The 20442-nt window shown below is 56.6% G+C and overlaps 5 protein-coding genes across 5 annotated transcripts; 4 read left to right on the forward strand and 1 right to left on the reverse strand.

Annotated features, from left to right (window-relative positions):
* Nucleotides 1-1742: 1742 nt before the first annotated feature.
* Nucleotides 1743-7827, forward strand: DICSQDRAFT_95920 (uncharacterized protein). The gene is made up of 14 exons (XM_007360376.1): nt 1743-1940; nt 1991-2112; nt 2165-2852; nt 2903-3007; nt 3064-3317; nt 3368-3535; nt 3587-3784; nt 3837-4010; nt 4066-4227; nt 4277-4881; nt 5000-5330; nt 5564-6715; nt 6806-7105; nt 7178-7827. Exons 1-12 carry the CDS (start codon nt 1928-1930, stop codon nt 6071-6073), a joined length of 3330 nt encoding a protein of 1109 aa, XP_007360438.1. The 5' UTR covers nt 1743-1927; the 3' UTR covers nt 6074-6715; nt 6806-7105; nt 7178-7827.
* Nucleotides 7828-8305: 478 nt separating this feature from the next.
* Nucleotides 8306-11067, forward strand: DICSQDRAFT_142546 (uncharacterized protein; the record flags this gene model as incomplete). Its single annotated transcript, XM_007360377.1, has 2 exons — nt 8306-8941; nt 9010-11067. The coding sequence occupies 2 exons, from the start codon at nt 8306-8308 to the stop codon at nt 11065-11067; spliced, it is 2694 nt and encodes an 897-aa protein (XP_007360439.1).
* Nucleotides 11068-11688: 621 nt separating this feature from the next.
* On the reverse strand, nt 11689-16159 carry DICSQDRAFT_158587 (uncharacterized protein). Its single transcript, XM_007360378.1, has 7 exons — nt 16121-16159; nt 15840-16067; nt 15649-15783; nt 15525-15601; nt 13075-15071; nt 12865-13024; nt 11689-12808 (listed from the first exon to the last, which is right to left on the reverse strand). Exons 2-7 carry the CDS (start codon nt 15972-15974, stop codon nt 11884-11886), a joined length of 3429 nt encoding a protein of 1142 aa, XP_007360440.1. The 5' UTR covers nt 15975-16067; nt 16121-16159; the 3' UTR covers nt 11689-11883.
* Nucleotides 16160-16384: 225 nt separating this feature from the next.
* On the forward strand, nt 16385-17823 carry DICSQDRAFT_95930 (UreD-domain-containing protein). Its single transcript, XM_007360379.1, has 3 exons — nt 16385-16633; nt 16683-17391; nt 17452-17823. The coding sequence occupies exons 1-2, from the start codon at nt 16394-16396 to the stop codon at nt 17340-17342; spliced, it is 900 nt and encodes a 299-aa protein (XP_007360441.1). The 5' UTR covers nt 16385-16393; the 3' UTR covers nt 17343-17391; nt 17452-17823.
* Nucleotides 17824-17993: 170 nt separating this feature from the next.
* DICSQDRAFT_142549 (MFS general substrate transporter) lies at nt 17994-20318 on the forward strand (the record flags this gene model as incomplete). The annotated part of the gene is made up of 14 exons (XM_007360380.1): nt 17994-18206; nt 18266-18355; nt 18415-18495; nt 18549-18588; nt 18639-18705; nt 18772-19013; nt 19078-19191; nt 19248-19266; nt 19315-19488; nt 19545-19561; nt 19618-19693; nt 19746-19772; nt 19900-20002; nt 20058-20318. The coding sequence occupies 14 exons, from the start codon at nt 17994-17996 to the stop codon at nt 20316-20318; spliced, it is 1524 nt and encodes a 507-aa protein (XP_007360442.1).
* Nucleotides 20319-20442: the final 124 nt, after the last annotated feature.

Below are 20442 nucleotides of genomic sequence, written 5' to 3' on the forward strand. Positions count from 1 at the left end.
ACTGAAAGCGATGGGTCGACATCGCGGAGTCTTCTGTGCAGGTCCTGTGCTGCGCATATGCAGATCAGAGTATTACGACGCACGATTTCAATGAGGGCGAACATTGATGACATTGTTCAACAGAGGCATCGAGGTCGTCAATGGTGAACCGCATCTCTGCTCGGGCCCGCGTTGTCTGAGGACCTTGGCCCGGAGCTCGGCGTCGTAGTCGGCGTCCTTCCTCACTCACAAAGCGACCACGAGACAGTGCGGGCAGTCGTCCGATGTCCAGCGAGCCTGAGTGTCTGCACCTGGGTTTTCGTGGCAGGCGGGTCTCAGGCTTTTCTGATGCATTAACCCTAGCCAGCTGGAGGTAGGTCAGCTTGCTTGCCGGTGATTGAGCAGGAGTTATGGACCTGGTTCACCAAAGATACTCATTGCGTCCTTGCCAGTGTATCCCTCAGCCTTCGAGAGGAACTGCTTGAGAGGCCTCGATAGCCCTATCAGGGAGGTGATCCCACGTCGTTCGGATAAAGAGTGCGAACTGAAGTTGATGCAACGCGGCCTCAGTGCTGGTGGAACATCAAATAGTGGCCTTCAAAGCGCAAGTAATCAATGGAGTAGTACCCACAACAACGAGCCATACTCCCACGCCAAGCGGTTGTCCGCCTCATCGTCTCATCCAGTAATCCATAGTCGTAGCCAGACACACCTAGACAGGACGGGAGAGGGTATTTTAAAGAAAATCGTGGCAAATCACCTGCTCCGATGACATTGGGAGTCGTTCTCGCTTACCGTTTGCTCACGAACAGCTTGATTGGGAACAGACACATTTTCTTGCTGATTTCCTCGAACGGCGGCAAGAAGCCTCGAAGATGGGCTGCGAGGAATGCAAGGTTCCTGATTTTCCGCTGAAGCTGTTGGGGTTGAGCAGGACCTCCAGCAAGTGCTTCCAACGACCGAGTCAGGTCCCTCCTTTCGGATAGTCGTGGTCAGACATCTGGATGATGCGTTGAGAGGCCCCATGAAAGCTGCATAAGAATCAGGCCAATGACTGGAGAACGTGTACTTTGCCTTCCAATTGGCGGCCACGAGCATGTCCGTGTAGAGGATTGGTAAGACACTGCCGGATACGAACAACAGAATGCTCACTTCATATTGTCTGATACACCAGGTATAGTCATACACCTTGAGCAAAGCAAGCTTTTGTTCCTGAGGACAAAGTCGCGACCTACACTCACAAGGTTAGATGAAGGACCTACACTCGTTACCATTCCAGATGCTGACTGACTGAACACCCAAGACAGGGAGGGTGCTCGAATATGCTTGAGCGACCTGTAGCGACATCAACGAACGGGATTCGCCATTAACGCAAGAACCAGGAGAGCGAGAAGTGAGGTTAGTTACGTCCCAACGATGTTGAGTTGAGCTGTGGCATGTTGCTGTGCGTTGAGGAGTTATGTACTGGGTCGGCGGCCCGGTTGTACGAAGTATGACTATCACAAGCTTATGTGAAGCGGTCTTATACATAGCTCAATTCAATCGATGTCGCGTCTGTGCAAGCCGTATTATGCAGAGTCAAGTCAAAGGTCATGACGCTTGTGATTCGACTCCAAAATGTGGTTACGCTGATAAGATGCACGGGCGCCGACGGCCTCCGAGTTCCTCGGATGGGTCTCGCGAGCACGTGGCTAAGTCAGGGCGCCTGCCCCTGCCAGTGCGCGCACGACGCGCATTGCGGTCGCCGCCAGCTGCAGTGAGACTTGCGTTCCCCGCAACCAAGTGCAGCTTCCTCTGTCGTCGTTGATAGTCTGCTCTGCTTCGGCTTCGCTCTTCTACCTCTCTCTGTGTGCAGGATACCTATCACGTTTACCGCCGCGGCGCCTGGTCGGGACCCTCCTCAGGAATTATACAAGTACCAGCGTGGGCTACTCCGTAGACCCTTAGAATGTTTGATGACTGTCAGTATGTCCATAGCACAAGTCCTACAAGATGCTCATGAACTTGTCAGACGTAGAGCATGCATCGGCCCCTGTTCCAGGCTCCGCCCGCGGCCCGCTTCCACCACTGCAATACGAAGGATTCGAGCCTTCCCCGTACGATCAGGATGACGCTAGGGCAGATATTTTCCAAGTAAGACTAAAGCAATCTGTGCGACATGTGCCGTATTAGACATCTTCGCTAGGAACAAGCGGATTTGGCACCTCCACCCGCCCCCATTTTCCAGCTCGGCGAAGTTCAATGCCCGCTCTCTGCCCCCCTTGTCTCCCTCGTTGTGTCTTCCGACTCCCTGTACATGGGACTGGCCAACAATCTCATCATTCAGATTGAGCTTTCTCGAGCAGAACAGTTCATCCGCATACAGATACCCCGGAAGCCGAACGAGTTCACCATACACAAGCTCTTCCTTGACCCCTCCGGCAGGCACCTACTCGTAACCTCCGTCCAGGGGGAGAATTGGTACTTCTACCGGGGATGGAAGAAGCCAAGACAACTGAAGAGCTTCAAGATGATCATCGAGAGTGTCGCGTGGAACAAAGCCTCTCTCTTGTCATCCTCGCACTCTACCTCTACACGTGAAATGCTTATTGGCGCAAGGAACGGAACAATCTATGAGGCGGTTTTGGATGCCGAGGAAGACTTCTTCAAGTCACAAGAGAGGTATCTTCAGCCTGTGTTCACACTCCCCGAACGGCATCCGGTGACAGGCTTGAAGTTCGACATGTTCCCTCCTCTTGACCCCAAGAAGGTACTCGTGCTGGTGACCACTGCAACTCGAATCTACCAGTTTGTCGGCATACCGGACAGGAAATCTGAGGATGGCGGACGAGTGTTTTCCGCGTTGTTTGGCAGCTATCGGGACACTGCGCCAAGTAAGTTGGTCCACCGAGTATGCGGCCAACAGTGACCTGATGTCCCGAAGAGATCGTGGAGCTGCCTGGCAGCCCAGACGTTTCAGAGCTGCACGTATACAGTCCGAATGCCGAACAAGCATACTCTCTGCCTCGAACAGTGGCGTGGATGAATGGTGAGCTGTAGTGTCAGCGTCACCCCTTGTTCCTGATGACTGAGCAGAATCGCAAGCTGCCGGTATCTATCATGGGAACCTCGACTTCGGATCCAACACGGACGACCTCATTGATGGTGCTCAGCTTTTACCGTACCCTGCACTAGTGTCTTCACCGTCGTTGTCACCAACAAGACAGAATGCTACCGAAAATGCGACACCAATATCCATATCACTGACAGAGTTTCATTTCCTGTTGCTGTATCGGGATCGTGTCTTGGGAATTTCCAACCTGAACGAGCAACTTGCCTACGAAGAGTTGCTACCACTGGTGCGAAACCTGGAGAACGTCTGGTATATGATTGCTGACTACCACACCAGAAACCCAATGAGCAAGTTCGTGGTCTCACTGCAGACCCCGTTCGGAGGACATACTGGGTGTACACCGATCAGTCAATATGGGAGATTGGGGTCACCAACGAACACCGAGATGTATGGAAAATCTACCTCGAGAAGGGGAAGTTCGATGTTGCGCTGCAGTATGCCACGGTCAGTCTTGCGCGGTGCTTCAAACGTCGCAGCGACTTATGGGATTGGTAGAGCGCGCCCCAAAGAGACAAGGTCATGTCCGCGCAAGCCCAGGCATTCTTCAATGAAGGGCGCTACTTCCAGGCTGCGCAGTGCTATGCGCAGTGTTCACTATCTTTTGAGGAAGTGACACTAAAGTTCTTGGATGTCGGTGAACGCGATGCGCTGCGGTCGTATCTGATCTCGCGTCTTGAGCGGACACGGAAGACGGTAAGTGACATGCAGTGATGTCGATCTTGACTTCCTCTGACGGATCTAATAGGATCTCTCGCAACGGATGATGCTCGCGACATGGCTGGTCGAATTCTATCTCAGCAAATGTAACGAACTTGATGACTTGATTGCTTCGGAGTCAGTATCGCAAGACGTTGACAACCTTCTCGCTGAGCGTGCCATCCTCGAGGAGGACCTGCGACACTTCTTTGAGACTTACAAGGTAATCAAACTGTATATGCGCATGTCATGAACAGATCGCTCAGCTGTTTGTGCAGGCGAACCTTGAACCGACGACTGTCTACGAGCTGATCCAAGGTCATGGGCGGATAGACATGTATCTTCACTATGCAGCAGTGGTCGGTGACTTCGATCGAGTTGTCGAGCATTGGGTCATGGAAGAGGAGTGGACAAAAGCCATCGATGTCATCAACCGGCAGGTTCGTCTTAGTCTACAATCACTAAACGTCTGCCTCACGTCGCTTGTAGCCGGACCTCGAGCTCTACTACCGATTCGCCCCGGTCCTCATGCGACATGCTCCCAAAGAGACCGTCGATTCGTGGTTGCGCCAGCGTGCACTCGACCCCCTTCGACTCATCCCTGCCATTCTCCGTCTGCAGCATGCGCCTCGTGACCCACTATCTCCCAACCATGCTGTACGTTATCTCAACCATGTCATATTCGAGCAGGGCAACATCTCCCCTATGATCCACAACTTGATGATCACCTTCTACGCATCCACCCCAACATCAACCTCCACTGCATCGACCACGTCAATAAATCACCCCGAGGACGACGGACCGCTCCTGCGCTTCCTGTCGACGGCACCGTCCGACCCACTTACAGGCAAGCCGTACTACGACCTCGACTATGCATTACGGCTATGCAAGCAGACTGGCCGAACACAACCCTGCGTGCACATCTACTCGAAGATGGGCCTGTGGGAGAATAGCGTCGACCTTGCGCTCGAGAAGGGTGACTTAGAGCTTGCGAAAATCAACGCGGATATGCCTGAGGATGACGACCAGCTGCGCAAGAAGCTCTGGCTCAAGATTGCGAAGTATGTCGTCCAAGACAAGCAAGACATCAAGATGTACGTGTTCCCATCCATCGCGTCCAAAACCCACCGCACTTCTTCCTCGCTCCATCTGAGAATCTTGGTGTCTCTCCCGTCCGCCCGATATCAAAACTGACAGACACTGATCATCTAGGGCGATGCGCTTCCTCGAGAACACTGATCTGCTCAAGATCGAAGACATCCTGCCGTTCTTCCCTGATTTCGTGGTCATTGACGACTTCAAGGAGGAAATCTGCACCGCACTCGAAGGCTACTCTGCGCACATTGACGCGCTGAAAGCCGACATGGACGAGGCCACGAAGAACGCGGAGGCGATCAAGCAGGACATCGCTGCCCTCCAGAAGCGCTTCATCACCGTGGACGCCACGGAGAGGTGCTCGCACTGCGCCCTCACGCTCATGACCAGGCAGTTCTACGTCTTCCCGTGTCACCACACCTTCCACGCGGACTGCCTGATCGGCCTGGTGAGTAACGTTCTCTGTATACCCCGCTCTTCGTTGTCTGGCGCAGCCAGGGGCGCCCGCGCTGCGAGCTCTTCTTCCTTCTTTGCATTCGAGGTTCGCGTTCACAGCCGCTCCACCTTCACCGTCATCGTCGTGTATTTCTGGTGCGGCGGTAGTGTTTCGAATCGCTTATCTGACACCTTGAACGATCGAGAACGTCCGCATCTGGTACTGACACGCACACCCCCCCACAGACGAAGGAGTTCCTCCCCGCCCCGGCGCTCCGTCGTATCCTCGCCCTCCAGACCGAGCTCATGAAGTCGTCCCAAACGACCGCGATCGACCGCACGGCGATCACGAACCCCTCGCTGCTCCCCGCGACGCGGCACACGCCCGCACCCGCGCCCGCTCAGCGCACCCTCCTCTCCGCGAACTTCGCCGTCGGGTCCGTGCCGGGTGCCCGCGGGGCGAACGCGCTGGGCCGCAACCTGCTCTCGGCGGGCGACCGCCTGCGCGACCTCATCATCCCCGACGCGCTCGCGAACCTCGTCACCGCGCCGGCGGGCTGGATCCCGGGCATCGGGCTAGGCGGGGGCGGCGCGAAGCGCGACGTGGGCGAGAAGGACGCGGAGAAGGCCGAGCGGACGCGGAGGGAGCTGGAGGACCTGCTCGCCGCGAACTGCCCGCTGTGCGAGAGCGTCGTGGTCGGCCTGGACAGGCCGTTCGTGCAGGTTGGGGAGGTCGACGCGAGCTGGGACTTGTGATGCTGTGTGGGTGAGAGTGCTATGTAGTAGTGTCGTGTCTTGTGTGTGTTATCTTGCTTGATGTGCATGATTCACTTGCGCCGCCAGTGCGATGCGCGCTGACGTTGGGCGATCGACGGTTGTCTATATGGTTGGCTTTGGTACTCATTGCTTGGGCACTCTTTCGCACACGGCAAGCGGGTGATCAGTACATACAGCGTTCTATTCGTACAGATGAGGCCGCGGAAGCATGACATGTTCGCCCAAGAACCAGAACCACGTGTCAAGTGACCCCCTTCCCTAGCCACAGTAAGTAGGACTAGCGACGGCGGTCGCCTCGGGAATGCAAATGATGGTGGCGTCCCGGTACAGGAGCCCGCCGTGCGGTCCCCCAAAATGACAGTTGCGACGGACAGGGGACGCCACCGAGCGCGTCGGACAATCTTGTGACGGGAGTGATAGCTGCAAATGAGGCACAAATGACGATGCTCGCCTCCGCACTGAGAAGTCCAAACATGCAGGGCGTCCAAGCATCGGATGGAAGCAGCACTTAGAGTGCAGAAGCGCTGCTGATGGCGGGGACGCTCCCGGTGGGGGTTAGTGATTGATTTTCTTGGTGCGGCCGGCTTTGCGGCGTAGCCTGGCAGCCCTGCGCGCGCCCATCTAGCGGATTGAGGGTGCCGAGAGGGACAGAGGGGACGCGTTGTGAGCACGACACGTCCGCGTAGCAACGGGAGGGGCTTCAGTGCGCACCTTCGCCTTCTCCTCTTCCAGTCTGCGCCGCTCCTCTGCGGCCTTTTTGCGCTCGAGCGTGATCTCTTTCCGTCTACACGGGTATGGCGGATGTCAGCTGGGTGTCTCTGAAGGGTCGCTGGGACAGACGGAGACGGGGACGGGGGACGGGAAGTGGAACCGTGCGTGCACCTTTGAATCTCTGCGAGCTTCTCGTCCTTGAGCTCGTCCTGGAGTTTCTTGATCGCCTGCGCCTTCTTGACCTTCTCCATCCGATCCTCCCACTTCTTGGTCTTTACACCGTCAGGGAGGTGTGACCGCCTGTGGAGGTCATGATTGGTTCTAGCATGAGAGACTTCGGGTTCAATGTCGGCGAAGAGGTGAAAAACTTACACAGTCGCGGTCTTCGTCGCCTTCCATCCCTTCCCAGATAGACGACCGTTTGCTGAATGTGCCAGCGGTCGTGCGCCAGCGACCTCGCCCTCTGCGGAGGCTGTCTCGACAGGTGAAGCAGGGCTCTCGAGCGCGATGACGGACTCGTCTGGTTGGGACATGACTGCTCAAGATTACTTTGAATTTTTAGAGTTAGAGGAGGTGAAGAGAGCGCCCATGGCCAATGTGGAGATGGCAGCGCTGGATAGAGGAGCGCGCGCTTCACGGATGCCAGTGCCGAGCAGGGGAAGATCACATCGGGGATTAGCCACACACGTGGGCGATGGGATCTCAGAGATGGACGTCGGGTCAATGGGTTCCGGAAGTAAGCCGGCGGGTAGAGTCCCACCCACATCGATGGCCTGCGATGTCGAGCAAGCGTACGGCCTCCTGGATAGCCTCCACAACTGCCCAAGATGCATGCTGGTGTGGACGCTGCTCGACACTTCATGAGAACCAAGGCACTCGCCGCGGTTCTGAATGATGATGATATCACGGCCGTCCAGGGGCGGATGCGGTGCCAATTGGAATCGGCTGCGAAGGTCAGGCCAGGTCCCCCGCTCTCGGTGCGCGCCTTGCCAAGGTTGCAGGGTCCTGCGCATCATCCGAGCGCCCGTTGCGGTGGAATCGCTAGCATCGTGGCGCGGGGAGAACCCCATTCGACTTAGCTCGGTGTTCTCCTTGGAGCCTGCGGATGATGGGACGGATTTGTGTGCCGCTATCGAGTGCATTAGGGGCGAGAGGATCCCCAGCGTGTGAGCAGCGCAGGGGGCCTGTTCTGATAACAGCATTTAGCCCGGATTGGGGGGCGGGATGAGGAAGAGGAAGAGGAAGAGGGGCCACGGCGTACGGAACCGACTCGAGCTGTTGACTTGTGTTTGTCTGGAAGACAAGGGAGCTAAACTGCGTTCAGCTCGGCCTTGCACGGCCCTCTTCTGGCCTCTGCCACAGACCCGGCCACAGACCCGAGTGCGCCCATCCCTTGCGGTTCACGCTCATCCCGTCATTCTCTCGCCGTCGGTCTTTTCCTCCCCGACACATTCCTTCTCTCCTCCTCCTCCCTCTGGCGGTCTCATGAATGTCAATGTCATGAACTCCCCCGACTATCGCACCCACGATGGCCATCTCAAACACCTTCTTGACCAGCGAGCGGCTCGCGCCGACCTCCACGGCCGTTTCCCCTCCCTCTCAGAGTTCTCAGACTCCCCCTCCCTATATAGCCATCCCCAGTTCTCCCCACGCACCCCAGACCGTTCCGTCTTGGACGGCCATCCCAATTCCTTCCGTTTCCCCCAGAGTCCCAGAACTTACGTTCCCCCTCTCCCCGAACCGCGCTCCCCCATCACCGACAGAGAGCGTTTGAACTTTCCCAACGCTTCCAGCCTCGACCTCGAGGACGACCCGCGCTCTTCCTCCGAGCTTAATAGCACACAAGATGACGATGAGTTTGACACCCCTGCCGAGCCTGCAGATGACGAGCCCCGGATCAGCATGTATGGTCCAAAAATGCGCTTTCACTCTCCGGCCCCATGGGAAGAGGACGATGATCTGGACGCAAAGAGCGTCGTCGAAGAACATTCACTCCCGAAGCGTGTCAAGAAGAAGTCCGAGTCTGGCAAGAAAGGCTGGCCGCTCTCTAGAGGCAGCAGTGAGGCCCGTCCGAGCAACGAGTCCTCCCGTTCCGGCAAGGGCAAGCAGTCATTCGACAATGCCTCGACCACCTCCGCTAATGGCGCTTTAGCGTACGTTCTCCGCTCTCACATGTTTTGCGAGACGCGCCCGTGTATTGACAGTGCTGCAGTGCCCTCGCCCAGGCTTCCATGTCTTCCACCTCGCTCGCAATGCATCAGTCGCCCCATTCTCTGCGGGACAAGCTGTCTCTGCCTCGACTGCGATCCCGTACTCCATCTAATGTTGGCCATCACGATGCGTTCTCGCCGTCAAATGCTTCCCCCATCAACCGAAATGCTACACCGCCTCACGCGGACGCGTTTGGAGACAACCGTTCCGTGTTCGGACATTCGTCTAGTCCATCTGTAGGAAGCTCTCTCCAGGAGTATTCCCATCCATATGCGAATCCGGACCTCGCACGAGCCGTAGATGTTGATCTCCCGCCACCGTCTCCAAGTGTCGTAGCGTTCGGCACGAGTCGCGTGGACTCAAGTGCGACACTCACCGATACGACGTCCAGCAGCAGCATGTCCCAGTTCCGTTCTACCATCACCCTCGGGTTGTCCCCTGGCACGTCGACCACTTCCGTGAACCCAACCCTGAACGAGTCTGGTTCCTCTTCGTCTCGTTTCAAGGGCATCTCGTCTCCCATGCCGGTCGACAAAGCCTCGCTCCACCCAGAACAGCTCAGCAAGCTGAACGGCTTTCAATCTCCGATCGCCCCTGCGAGCGGCGCAAGCCCCATAGTCAGGAATCGCGACACCTCTCAGCCTGGGATCCCGATGGGCGGTGTCCATGCGTGGGAGGCTGCTAGCACTGGAGCCGCTGGAGGCGGAGGTGGGGGCGCGTTGAAGCTCATCTCGCTGGAGGAGGCACAGGCGCAGGCGCGCGAGCGGTCACGGAGCCAGACGGCTCATCCGACTATCTCGAGTCCTTTCGTGGCGTCGAAACCGCTGTTCTCAGATCCGGACATGGATGCGCAGCGTGCGCAGGGGCGGGCGCGCTCGAGCAGCGCGGGCGGTGTGAAGGGCCGAGGTATGTTCGAGTCACCCACGCGTTACACCCCCGGCGACTCCCCCATCAGCGGGCCGACAAGGCAAGTGGGCAGGAAGAAGAGCGGATTCATGCGTCTGTTCAATGGGAAGGAGCGCATATCGCCAAATTCTCCACCCCCACCAGTCCCGGTATTCAGCCAGGACGCTTTTGCGGCCGTTCCCCCACCACCGCCACCTCAGTATGCCCGTCCGCGCCAGGGATCGACACATCGAGTTCCTGTGCCGCCGTTGTCGCCGCCTAACCTCAGCGATGGTGCCAGCTCGCCTATTGAGTCCCCTTCTTATTCTTCTGGCGGCTCGTCTGGGTCCACGTCCGGCGGCTTGCGCGAGCAACAGGCACAGTTGAACGTACGGCGGAGAGCGCCCGACCTTTCGATCGTCACCTCCCCGTCCTTATCCAACAATTTGACTGTGAAGATTCCCCACACCGCCCCGCTGTCCGCGGGTTCAACTGAACACGCCCACCAGCACTTGACCCCAACGACGGCCGTGAACCATGCAGAGATGCGCTCGCATAACAGCTCACCCAACAGCGCTCCCCCGAGCAAAACCGAGTTCGTGGGGCTCAGCATCCGCCCAATGTCCACGCTCTTCACGAACGACCTCAAGGAGCTTGCGTCCAAGCACGACCCCTCTCTGCGCCAGCGGCCGTCTCTCGAGCTCGACACTGGCACCCCCACCACCGCAACGACGGCCATCTCCCCCCTCAGCCCCGACTCCCCAAACGCGAAGGCCCTCGGCTACGGCGGACGCTCGAGCGACGAGAAGTCTGGGCACATCTCCATCGCGCACGACGACCGCGACCAGTCGAGCGTCATCCAGGCGCTGCAGGAGCAGATATTGTCCACGCGCCGTGCGTGGCAGCGCCAGATCTGGGAGCTCGAGGGCCAGGTGCGCGACCTCAAGGCGGAGGTGGAGGAGCTCCGCGCGGCGGACGCCGGCAGCGAGTTCTGCGCGGCGTGTGGCCGCGGGGCGCTCGGGCGCCCGGCGGGGGACGGCGCGAGCGCGGGCGCGGACGGGCGGACGGTCGAGGAGCTGAAGAAGGCTGGCGTGAAGGTCGGCGGGGTCGTGAACAGGCCTCGCGCGCGCACGGGCGTCGGCTCGCGGTTCGCGGCGAGGGATTGAACGAACGAACGACCTTTCATGTCCGGGGTACGGTGCGCCGTTCTGTTGTGTTTTGTATGCGCGTGTACGCGTACGCGTACGCATCTGTAGATTGGCCGGCCGGGTCAGCGGCCGTGGGCTGCAAGGGGCTCTCCGTTTGTCTTTTCATCAGCACCAGGAGGCGGCCATGGCCGCTCCCGGTTTCCTCGTCTTTGTTTATTTCTATTTCTATGACCCCGTGTAAATTTGGTAGCCCAGAACCACCACGCTCGCTCCATTCTCTCGCACTACCCCCCACGAGTCCACTTTGATACCACACGTGTTGTTTGTTTCTGTAGAGTATCGCTGTAGTAATGTGTCCCAGTACGAGTACGACCGACCCATCGTCTCCCCCTTCTGTGTCCCCCCCCCCGGATCCGCACCGCGCTCGCGACCCTCACTCCTAGTCTGTTCTCTAGATCTTGCACGCATACCACTCTCGTTTGTTTATTGGTCGGTCTGCCACCTGTAAAGTCAGAGAGGGGGACCTTAACTGTCCTACAACATTACGTTCTCTGTCTGTCTTTCCCTCCTGTATTGTCCTGTGTCCTTGTTCGACCCGTAGCCCGTGTACGCCATGTTGTACCGAGCCGGTGTGTGATGTGCATCCTGGGCTGGACCGTGGGCCGTACTGCGAGCACCATGTCTCTCTATCCAAATAATTTGGAGTGACTCGAGGCATGTCTGAGTACTCGAGATGCATGAACTCGATCGAAGTCCCCAGTGGCATTAACATAGTCCCAAGTCGAGTGCTAACTACATAGATAAGAGCGGAAATAGTCATGACGTCCGATGGCCTTACTCGTCGTCCGCCCCCAGCAACCATCCAATGCCCTTCTGAAGGGCACGCGAGGCTTGTTCCGAGACGACGTGCGCTCCGTCCGCCCCCGTTCTGCTCCCGCTCCTCGACCTGTCCGAGTCCTGCGACAGATACGACCGCCCTCTGCCCCCGAAGGAGAATGGGATGTTCGCTGCGACACGGCTGAAAGCCTTGTTGGCGAGCGCCGCGGCGTCGGGCGAGGCAGGAATGTGCATCTGCATGTTCTGCAGGCGGCTCGCGAGGGACGCAGCGACATCCACCCCGGTGACCCGCTGGCGAGGTGCGCTCCTCCGACGCCCGCCGCGTTTCCGGGCAGCGAGCGCCTCTCGACGCTGGTCGATGTCCTCTTCCTCCAGAGCACACCAAGCGGCGAGGATGTCCGGCAGCTTTTCTGGGGGGCAGAACTCGAGCGCACGGCCCAGGAGGGCGAGCTTCTTGTCTACGTCCGGGAACTCGGGGTGGCGTCCGAGCTGGAAGCAGGTCAGCCAGCAGACCTCGCTCGCCTCTTGGATGCTGGGGTCTTCTGGGGCGACCGGATTCGACGAGCGGAGGAGCAAGACGGTGTTGACCATCTTCTCGCTTGTTTCATACGCGCGACCGAAGTCCTCGACTTGGAGGGCAGTCTCGGCGAGCATGGCGAGGGTCTTGACCTCGGCGACGATGTCGCCGCGGAAGCCGAGCTTGTGGACAAGGTCGAGGATAACTTCGGTATGCTTGTATGCGTCGTTGTTGCTTGACAATACACGAGAGACGAGGGAGAGGCGGTCCTTGGTTAGGCGGATCTCGATCGGCGATATGGGGATACCCGGACGTGACATCAGATTGAATGAACAAAGGCGAGAGGTGGCTTCGATGAATTCTTTCTCTTGGACCACGCGGTCCGAAGGTTCGGGGACATCCAAACTGCGGACGTACGTCATGATCGGTGGGCCCAGTCCGAGAGGAGGAAGGGTACGTACCAGTCGTACGCCAGCTTCATGTCGCCGAAGTGATAGTTTCCCGACGTAGCGTTGTCGTAGAACTCTTGCGAGCATGTGAGGCAGATGTCCTCGATTATTTGATGATCGAGAGAGCCTTTCAAATTCGATGACTGAAGTAACTTCTTCGCGATGTCGAAGTCTAAGCACAGGTAAGAATGTGTAGCTTTGAGCCCCGGAGTGTCAACTTACTGCCAGTGCTCAGGAGGCCACTGAAGAATATGCGAATTATATCATCCCGGGATAGGAGACAAAAAGCGCTCCGCGAATCGCCTTCGTCGGAGCCCGCAAGTTTGAGCATATCCTCCAGGAGCCACTCCCAGTCCTCTTGAGTGTCGAGCTGGTCATCCGACGCATTCGCACGACGCGCCATGCGGTTGGCCCGAGAGCGTTGTTCGCCGATGTTGCTGTTGCTTTGCAAGAACCAGCGCAGGGGTGCAGGAACACCCCATCTTGCGAGAATCTCTCCAGACTCGAGATGCACATCCAAGACGTCCAAGGCGCGCGATAGAGACGTGGTTGGCAACGGCTTGAAAAAAAGGAGCAAGTCCGAGGGCGTTACGCGGGGTCGCGTGGTGGATGGTGTGACAAAGTTACCTAGGGACGCGATGGTAGTATCGGTTTCGTCGGCGTCGGCGTCCTCAATTTCAGGTGTATCCCATGCGGGAAGACACTCGAATATCCGGCTCATCGTTGGCCACTCATCCATCTTGTCGCTCCCATACAGGCACGCCAGAGCGAGGCGCGCCATATCTTCATCATCCTTGATGATGCGCTGCCCCTGCGCGAGGGTCGGCTTCGATGCCTCGAATATCGCAGCAACAATGTCAAGGGGGGCGTCCAAAATGTAGCCGTAGAGCATGCGCGTGATGAGATCCAGGTCGGGTGTCCCTGCACGCTCGGCGCGCGATTCGAGGACGAAGAGGTATGGCATGACAAGCTTCTGGATGTCGCGCGCGATGCTCACCTCGGTCGAGTGCGCTAGGTACGCGCGGACGACTTCTTCGGGTGACATCGACCTCCACCTCTCCAACGACCAGTCCTCCGCCGCGCTGTCTACTCCTTGAGATGCATCATAGACTAAACGCGCGATCAGGCTGAGGTCCTCGCCAACCTCATCCAGCCCGGGGACACCCTGCGAAGCGACATGCTGCACGAGGACAAGAGCGGCGTCGACCAACCCGGTAGACGAAAGAACATGGTCAATCCTCCGGAGATACCAAGACGATAAGTCAGAGGAAGAGAGTGGCGAGGGATTGGCGGTAAATCTTGAAGGCGCGGCGGGATAGGGAACAGATAAAGGTACCCCACACTCGGCGAGAGCGCGAATGCATTCTGGGGACTCAGAATAGTCCGCCTCCTCCCTCCATGACCTTGCGTGGGGTCTCTGCTCCGCGTTGAGAGAAGCGTCAAAAGATGGTAGTACGTCCCGGTACTCAGTCGCCAGGGCGTACTCGGGAATGCACTCGAGGATATAGAAGCGGTATGGCCAGAGGGTCGTTCCATGTCGGTCGAATAATATGCGGAGTGCCGTGAAACGCTCTTGCGACGCGAACAGACAGGCGGTCTCCGCCAAATCGACCGTGAAGAATGCCGAGAGGGGTACGGGAGTCTTACCAGACTTCGAGGTCGGTGGTGCGGGGGCAGCATTATCTTCCGCCCATGGGTCGTCCTCCCATTCCTCGTCAATCGCATCCTCCTCGTCTTCATTCTGCACCGGAGCCTCCTTGCATATCTCCACCCAAGTGTTCAGCCTGTCCAGTCGTTCGAGCAAGACCGCGCGGATTCGACACAGCTGCGCGTCCACTGGTTCCTGCGAGAAGTACGAAGTGAGGGAGGCGTGCCGCGTCCGCTCATCCACCGTCTCCTGAATCGTCTCCGCTTCATCGTCGTCGCTTCCTACGCGCCCGGCAGCATCCCGAGCACGTTGCGCCGCTTGTGATGTTCGTTCAATTCCAAGGTCTAGCAGCGTCCTCTGGACGGTCGCGTCCTCGAGTATGCGGTCGACACATGCGGCAGAGACCCAGAGATCATCGTTGATAGGTTTTAGCAGCTGCTCTACGTTGGCGATAGACACTTCATCGTCGACAAGGGTGCTCCACTGTGAGGGCAAGTCCGGCGCGGAGGAGGTTGTGGCGGTCGACATACTCGAGAGGTGGAAGACACGTGCGGAGAGACGTGTACCGCTGCTATGACGTGGGCGGCAAGTCTACCGGCTCGGATGCGCGCGATGGCTGCACGCGCATGCAACGTGCAACATGTATGGACACGACGCTCGCGAACAGCGACGAAAGCATGAGCAATGCACGTAATACATACAGACGTGTACAAATAGCATCCAACCCCGGAACCCGATGAGAACTACGCTGGTTTTCGACTGCAGTACAGGCACCCTAGGCGAGCGTTGGGCGCGGCCGAGCACTTCATATCCGCACCAACAGACTTCCATTAGGCACCTCCACCTCCGAGCCCCGCCATGTCGGCTAAACCGGTCAGAAGAGCGTTTCCTGCACATTTCATATGTAAGCGCGAGGAAAGTTCGGTTCGGTGCATGTACACTGACCTCGTCACGAAGATATTCGCCAACATCACTATGGTGTAGAGCTTAAGTTGAGAAGACCAGGAGGATCAGAGGGACGTACGCTTGGTGGAAAACAATGATTGCGGTGGGGTCAAGTTTTCTTGTGTCGACCGTGGACCGGGCAGTCACACCAAACCCCTGGTACGGCATCAGCGAATGTATTACATAGAAGGAACGCGACTTACTAGTGGCGTGTCATTCATACTGTATACGACCACACCTTGGTGCTCAGGCGTGTCCTCCGTGATGCGACCAAGGTGTGCTTTGAGTACGTGGTTGCCGTACAGGAAGGGCATCTCTCCGTTCGGCTTGATCCATACCTACATCGCCCAAAGAGCTTGAGATATCCCCGCATTCGAACCTTCAGGCTACATACCTTGTACTTCGCATATTGTGCGAGGTAGTCCAACGCCGTGATATGGAGCTTGAACTTGCCGCTCTTTGTGAATTTCCCAAAGCAAGTTCCGAGGCTTATGAGGTTTGGTCGTGCGACCGAAATTGCGAGGCGCATAGACGACTCAGACACATAGAAGACACGATCCTTCTGAAGACGGAAACAGTGGGGTTCATCTTGCCGGTCGATGAGATGGACCAAGTTTTTGCCCTGTGGGGAAGGATTAGCGGTATCCTCATAAAGCACAGCGCAAGGAGACATACTATGTAGTTGGCTAGCTTGGTGAACACCGTTTTGCTTTCTTCCTCGGTTAGCGGACGCATGGCTTGGTAGAGTGGTGCGAGTAAGTAATGGTGTCCTGTCCACCGTCCGACAAGCCAGAGCCGAAGCCAAAAAGTTGCAGATTGGATCGGGGAGGATGATGCCCGGCCACGTGCACGATCCCCGCGAGATTCAATGGGCGCCTGACGGGACTTGGTCCCGGACTCGGACGTCTGCCCAGATGGCCCTGATAACTTTATCAACGACGACGATACATGACCCTTTCCAAGATTGAACAAGGCCATGGGCGTGTCGTACTGCGCAACGATGGCTCCGGAAATGTCTTCTCAGAACTTGCCGCGACATATCCGCTCAAGCTTCTTTCTCCACGACTACCTTCCCCGGATGTCTCCATCGTCTACATGCTCAGCTACGGTGGTGGGCTAGTCGGAGGGGATCGCGTTAGGCTAGACGTTGAGGTGCACGAAAGAGCACGACTTGTCATCCTGACGCAGGTGCGTTATGAAACCTAACTGCAGACATCCGTCTTATATGGTCTGTCAGGGATCTACCAAGGTGTTCAAGACACGACCGGGCCAACGACTCTCGTCGAACTCTCAGGCACATCCTATCACTGCTCAAAGGCTCAATGTCCAAGTTGCTGCTGGGAGCGCCTTGTTCCTACTTCCGGACCCTGTCACTTGCTTCCGTGACGCGAAGTACCACCAAGCACAGAGCTTCCATCTCTCGAAAGACTCATCGGTTGTGCTGCTCGATTGGGTCACCTCTGGTCGCAAGTCTCTCGGAGAGGAATGGGTCTTCTCCAGATATCACAGCCTGAACGAGGTTTACGTGGACGGTCGCCGTATAGCCAAGGACGCAATGTTGCTCGAAGAAGCTAGTCGGAACGCTGGTCCCTTGAACCCTCGATCGTTAAGCGAGTCCCTCGCCCCTTACTCCTGTTATGCGAATGTTATCATATACGGCTCGCTCATCCGGGAAACCACACAAAGTCTGTCAGAAGCGTATGGTGCTATCACCGTTTTCAAGCAGCATGCGCCTCCGCCTCTTCTTTGGTCCTTCAGCGCGATATGCAATGGCGAAGGATGCATCGTACGGGTCGCGGCGAAAGAGACAGAGGACGTAAAGAACTGGCTTGCCAAGGCTCTTCGGGACCTGGAGAACGTCCTCGGCGTGGATGTTTACAGGAGGGCGTTCTCCTAGGCAGTGGTAATTGGGAAATCGCTCCTGTCAAGAACGGCCGTTCTTTGCGGTAAGCAGAATTGTCGAAGGGTTTACTTATCTCCACTGATGAATGTGTCGCCGCCGATAGCTACGCTATCCTTGAGGCGTCAATCGGACGTGCGCGGACATGCGATTCCTGTCGTTATCGAATCAAACTGCCATAGAAAACGCAGTTGCGGCCGCGTCCTGGCAGACGGATGACCGGTGACCTGTGGCGTGAATCTATCTAGCGCTCAGCATTCAGCATTCACTGGTCTGTAGCGCAGCTTCACGCTAGCTATACGCTCATGGTGTACTCCTTCGCCACCTGTCCGCACCGGACACCTCGCGTTGAATGCCGCTGCAAAGCTCTAGACTGGCCGTGATTCGAAGTGAAAGGATATCGGGCGCTTAGATATGTCCGCTTGGGAATAAACGCACCGAGTAGCGCGTGTACGTATGTCCCTGTGAATGATAGAACTCCACTCGTGGTCTGGTGATATTCTTTCCGACGTCCCAGGATGTGAAGTTGGGTTTATCCTTCTTGCGCCCTAGCGAGCCACTGTGTACGTATGGCGCCCTGTCTCCGGAATCCTTTATCATCGGTGTGCCACTAAATGCTCTTGAGACAAGCTCGTCCCCACTTCGACCATGTCTTCTGAGACGATGTCACGCAAAGACTCCAAGGACCCAGAAGCTGTCGAAGTCCAGGAGATCAATGCGAACGTGTATCGTCCGGAGGTGGATACTTCTGCCATCGATGAGAAGAAGCTCATGAGGAGGATCGACTGGCACGTGGTGCCATGGCTCTCTGTCCTCTATCTATTGAACTTCCTTGATCGGGGGAGTATCGGCAACGCCAAGGTGAAGGGATCTCGTACGGCATCGCTCTGCTCAAGAATGCTGAAATTGCGCGTCGACAGTTGTATCATATGACGGCCGACCTCCACATTACCGACAAGCAGTACTTGATTGCATTGACAGTCTTCTTCTTCCCGTACTCGTTATTCGAGGTATGTCCGGATCACGCGGAGCACCCGAGAAACCTCTCACAAGACTGCCACATACCCAGCCTCCAAGCAATGTTGCCCTCAAGAAATTGAGACCGTCGATATGGCTCTCCTTCATCATGTTTGTGTGGGGCATTACTATGGTATATGTATGCTCTCAAACATCCCGAAAATACGCTGATCACATCATTTGCAGACTATGCATGGGCTCATTACGAACTATGCCGGCCTTGTCGGTATGTACACGATTGTCTACTCGCAAAATAGGTAATATACATGGGCGTAGGACTGCGATTCCTGCTCGGGCTCGCCGAAGCGGGACTTTACCCAGGAGTTGTCTTTTACATGTCCTGGTGAGCACAATAGCAAGGGGAGCGGCTAGCCTGGATTACATCATTTACATCGTCCCTTCCTTGCAGCTGGTATCGTCGTAACGAGCTAGGCACGCGTGTAGGGGTATTCTTCTCCTCTGCGACTATTGCAGGAGCATTTAGTGGACTTCTCGCTGCTGCCATCGCGAAGATGGATGGCGTTGGTGGCAAGCCGGGTTGGGCATGGATATTCATTCTTGAAGGCCTCTTCACCGTGCTCTGTGCTATCGCGTCCTTCTTCATTCTCTCGGATTTTCCCGACACCGCGAAGTTCCTTACAGAGACCGAGCGTGAGTCTACTGGAGCAAATAGCATCCAAAGGCCATAAGTGAACGATCTTTTTTCTGACGACAGGCGTCTGGGTCATCCGGCGGTTGCAAGCTGACATGAAGTTCAGCGCTGGCGGAGAGTCCTTCAAGATGAAATACGTATGGCAGGCTCTGTCCGACTGGACTACTTGGCTAGCAAGTACGTTTTTCTGCATGTTGTGTAACTTGGTGTCCGAAGTGATGATGCTCGTACAGTGGGTATCTACATGGGCTTGTAAGTCTCATCCTTCCTTGCCACAGTTGGTATTTACCCGGATCGCAGCGACGGTCCATTGTTCGCCTTCTCCCTCTTCACACCAACTATCATCAACCAGCTTGGATTCCAAGCTACTGCGGCCAATCTGCTCTCTGTCCCGGTCTATGCGTGGGCATGTATCATGACTGTCGTCGTCGGGTTCTGGGGAGATAGAGTGAAGAGTAGGGCATGGATCAATCTGTGCGTACCGGTCCTTTCACTCGGACTGTCGAGCTCGATGCTAATGCCTACCTCAGAGGCTTGTTCGGCAGTGGTGAGCATGCCACGCACAGACACCGATCTTCTCCCTCACTCTATTGCTTCTCATAGGACTCATCGGCTACATCATCCTCATCTGCTCGAAGAACCCGTCATTATCGTACTTTGCAGTGTATCTCGCAGCATCGTGAGTACGAGATGACTTCTTCCCACTCCACCGTATGCTGATACAATCCCAGCTCGATATACCCTACCATACGTACGCAGTCTTCCATAATCGCCTGCTGATATTTACATCCCGCTAACCTCCCACTGCAACCTCCAAATAGCCAACTCGGTGTGCGTACGGAGTGCATTACCTGGTTCGAGTTGACGAGCTTACATCCTTTGCAGCGCATGGGTAGCAAGTAACGTCGAAGGTTCCTACAAGCGCAGCGCCGTGCTTGGCATGGCCATAGGGTGGGGCAATTTGAACGGCGCGGTGACCTCCAATGTCGTATGTCTCACCATGCTACTCGACTTCCTTTGCAGCCGCTCATGTATCAAACCAGTATCGAGCAGTCGACAAGCCGTGGTATAGACTCGGGCACGGGATTGTCCTCGCGTACATCGCCATTGGCTGGTTGTGTTCGCTAACATATTACTTCCACCTCAAATATGAGAACGCACGTCGGGAACGAGGCGATCGCGACGAGGTCATCGAAGGTACCGACAACAAGCATGCCGTCGAGAGCAATGGCCACTTTGAGAACATCGAGGCAGCAAGGATTGAGAAGGGAGATAAATGGAGTGGCTTTCGCTATTCTCTATGATGATGGGCCGCGATTTTGGGTTTTCCGTCACGCGTGCATAGATTACGTGCGCTAAATGCTTGTGATGGCAGGCCCCGGATTGTTCAATGATGCTTTATTATTGTGAGTAGTGTTCGGGGTGTAT

This window comes from Dichomitus squalens (genome assembly GCF_000275845.1).
Source record: "Dichomitus squalens LYAD-421 SS1 unplaced genomic scaffold DICSQscaffold_1, whole genome shotgun sequence".
NCBI classification, from domain to species: domain Eukaryota; kingdom Fungi; phylum Basidiomycota; class Agaricomycetes; order Polyporales; family Polyporaceae; genus Dichomitus; species Dichomitus squalens.